The sequence below is a fragment of the Cucumis melo genome, chromosome 11, assembly GCF_025177605.1.
Source record: "Cucumis melo cultivar AY chromosome 11, USDA_Cmelo_AY_1.0, whole genome shotgun sequence".
Taxonomy (NCBI): Eukaryota; Viridiplantae; Streptophyta; class Magnoliopsida; order Cucurbitales; family Cucurbitaceae; genus Cucumis; species Cucumis melo.
This window is the reverse complement of record NC_066867.1, coordinates 24,636,242-24,639,351: the sequence shown is the minus strand read 5'-3', so window position 1 is coordinate 24,639,351 and position 3,110 is coordinate 24,636,242. Positions and strand designations below refer to the sequence as shown.

Below are 3,110 nucleotides of genomic sequence, written 5' to 3'. Positions count from 1 at the left end.
TAGGTAGAAATGATAGATTCAAATTCTTACCTATCGAAATATAATAGACAAAATGAACATTAATTTATTTACTTTTATGTCAATGTGTAAGATAGGAATTATAACCTCTCATTTCTGGATTGATAACACAAAATATATATAAATTAAATGAGGAGAATTAGGCTTTTCTTTCTTCCTTTGATTTATTATTTCTCTTTTTACATTTGGCTCAAACATTTAAAAAATTTATATATGAAAATAAAAGAGAATCATAAAAAATAACAAAATTTTAAATTCTATTAATTTATTTTACTTATTTTTTTTTTAAAAAAATAAACATACACGCATATTCATGTTCTCGAGGCATGATTATCGAATCTTCTCCACATCTATTTTTAAAAATAAAATTATGATTATAACCATTACAAACATTATAAAAATTCAAACCAAATTTGAAAATAAAAGAATAATATAATGACAATCCATGATCTGTCCATTGTTACATTACTTGTTCATTCTTCCTCGAAGCTTCGCGTTTCACGAGGCTTTCCTTCTGCTCTCTGCCGCAAACCTCATTTCTCCAATTCTCCATCCTCTCTGTTTCCGGTTGCACTCTTCAATTCCCATTCCTCCGATTTCAATCTCCACCCAATTTCACCACTTGGGTCTCTTTTTTATTTGGAGTTTTCTTCAGTAGGGTTCCACTCCAATGCCTATGGCTACCGTTCCCTTGAACAAAATTGAGCGAGCCCATCAGATGTACCGTGAAGGACTCTATGTCGAAGCTCTCAGATTCTACACTGAAGCCCTTTCCATGGCTAAGACCAAGTCCCAACGGATTGCTCTTCATAGTAACAGAGCTGCTTGCCATTTGAAACTTCATGATTTCAACAAGGTCTAACTAAATCTATATCTTTGATTTGGGGCTTTTTGTGTTGTTCTGTCACAATTCTTAATTCTGATTTCGATTTTTGATGCGTTTCTTGTTTAACCCTGAATTTGGGTTCCCGTTTGGTTAATTGTTGTAATTTGTCGAGATATGAATCGTGGTCATCGAATATTGAAGTTTGATTATTTTAATCTTATTGGTTGTGTTTTAGGCAGCAGAAGAATGTACATGGGTTCTTGAGCTTGATCACAAGCATACGGGTGCTTTGATGCTTCGTGCTCAGACTCTTGTCACACTTAAGGAATATCATTCTGCTTTGTTTGATGTTAACAGACTTATTGAGTTGAACCCGTCATCAGAAGTTTATCAGAATCTTCACACTCGACTCAAGACGCAATTGGTATGGACTTACTACTTTTTATTATTGTCTTACTGTTTGTTCTCTAATCAAGTTGATGAAGGGCTTAGTTGTTGGCATTATTGTTTGCTAATCATGCCTGTTTATTATTCGATAGTTTTATTTTTTATCTTGCTAATTGAATCAATTAGATGGCGAATGAGTTGTATTAGGATTGGCTTTATTTGTATTACTGCAAGATGCTGATGTGATTGCTTGGTTTGTTTGTTAATTTTCAACTCTGGTTCTGCGTGATTTTGTTTAATTATAAACTATTATGATTGCGGCCGTTGGTAAGAGATGTTTTTTCTGCTTAAGGAAAGTCACTTGCTCCAATACCTGAATCAGAAGCAGAGCTAGAAGAAGAGGAGGAAGAAGAAGAATACGTTGATGAGTTCAATGTATATGCAGCCAATGAGAAGTGCAACGAGGGAAAAGAATATGCTGTCACTCCGAGTTTTGCACAAGTACAGAAACCCGAGCATAACTGCAATTTGATTGAAAAGAAGATTATCAAGACCACTCAGGGTAACTGTGGATTATCTGAAGTAGAAAGGGTCAATCAGAAAGTTGAGGTGAAATTGACTACTAAAAGTGAAGTTGTTGCCCCTCGAGAACAGATTAAGAAGGGCATAACTACCCAAGGTCCCAATGGCTGGCAAACAATCCCAAAACCAAAAGGACACTCAGCTTTAGACTATGCACGTTGGGATAGAGTTGAGGATGATTCTAGTGAAGATGACGATGATGATGAAGAAGAAGATTCAGGACCTCAATTCCGTTTTCGTGTTAGAACAGTTGGTGTTAAACCTGTGAAATAAAGTGGAGAAGAATTATCCAATCAATTGCCTTGCTATCTTGGTAGAAAAAAGAAACAATGAGCAACTCCGAGCCTTAGTTGATTTTGGAAGTTCACATGTCTAAGATCAGCAAACTTTCAGACCTATGTAAAGTGTATTTGGTTACAAACAAAAGTATCATTGTGGATATGATCGACGAGCAAGCTTTGCACATAAAATTTTATACAGAGCTCCAGCTGATGCTGTTTAGTTTGAGTAATGTTTCGCCTGCTACACATCAATTTCGAGGTGGTTATCACTAATGAAGATCCTTTCTCTGGATTATGGATAATAGTTCTGGTATATGATGTTCAATACTTGTTACTGTTTTCTGTGAAAACGTGGTACATATTATTATATGCTGCTGTCAGCCATTGATTGATGGTAGATTCAGCACTGCAGAAGCTTCAAATTATTGTTTGACGATACCTGAATGAATTATCAATTCACTGCTTCTTCATATATAATGTATTTATGTTTTTTTACTTGTGTTCCTTTCTCTCTTTGTTGTGTTTTATGAATTTTTTTCCAAAAGGACCAAAATCATGAGGATTAGGCAACCAGCAAATGTGGAGGTAACTGTAAGTAGCCATTCTCTTTTCCCTGTAGCATGATTCTTCTTGATATCTTAGGAATAATCCCATTTGAACAAATGTTTATGTTTACTTTCTCTCTCATGTTGCAAATTCTGTAGCTGTTTCTTTAGCGTTTAGAAGTAATGCTGTTGATTATTCTTTGACACTAAGCAAACCAAGAAGCTGTTGGGGAAATGGATGGTGTAGGGAATAGGCTAAAGATTACTGCTACGCAAGCAAAAGAAATCACTTCTTCTTCTGGTGAAGAAGCAACTGATGAAATTAATGGTCATTATTGACATTAATATAACTCAGGGAAAAGAAAACAACTTTTTTGGACCTTAACTTTGGTTTTTAAAGAATTGTTATCCTATTTAGTATAGGCCAAAGGGATGAAGCGAGCCCCTCAATTTTATGCTCGATAAACATAT

The 3,110-nt window shown here is 35.0% G+C and overlaps 1 protein-coding gene across 1 annotated transcript; it reads left to right on the top strand.

Moving 5' to 3' along the window:
- Positions 1-453: 453 nt before the first annotated feature.
- LOC103496296 (uncharacterized) lies at positions 454-2,589 on the top strand. Its single transcript, XM_008458087.3, has 3 exons — positions 454-874; positions 1,080-1,268; positions 1,589-2,589. Exons 1-3 carry the CDS (start codon positions 689-691, stop codon positions 2,084-2,086), a joined length of 873 nt encoding a protein of 290 aa, XP_008456309.2. The 5' UTR covers positions 454-688; the 3' UTR covers positions 2,087-2,589.
- Positions 2,590-3,110: the final 521 nt, after the last annotated feature.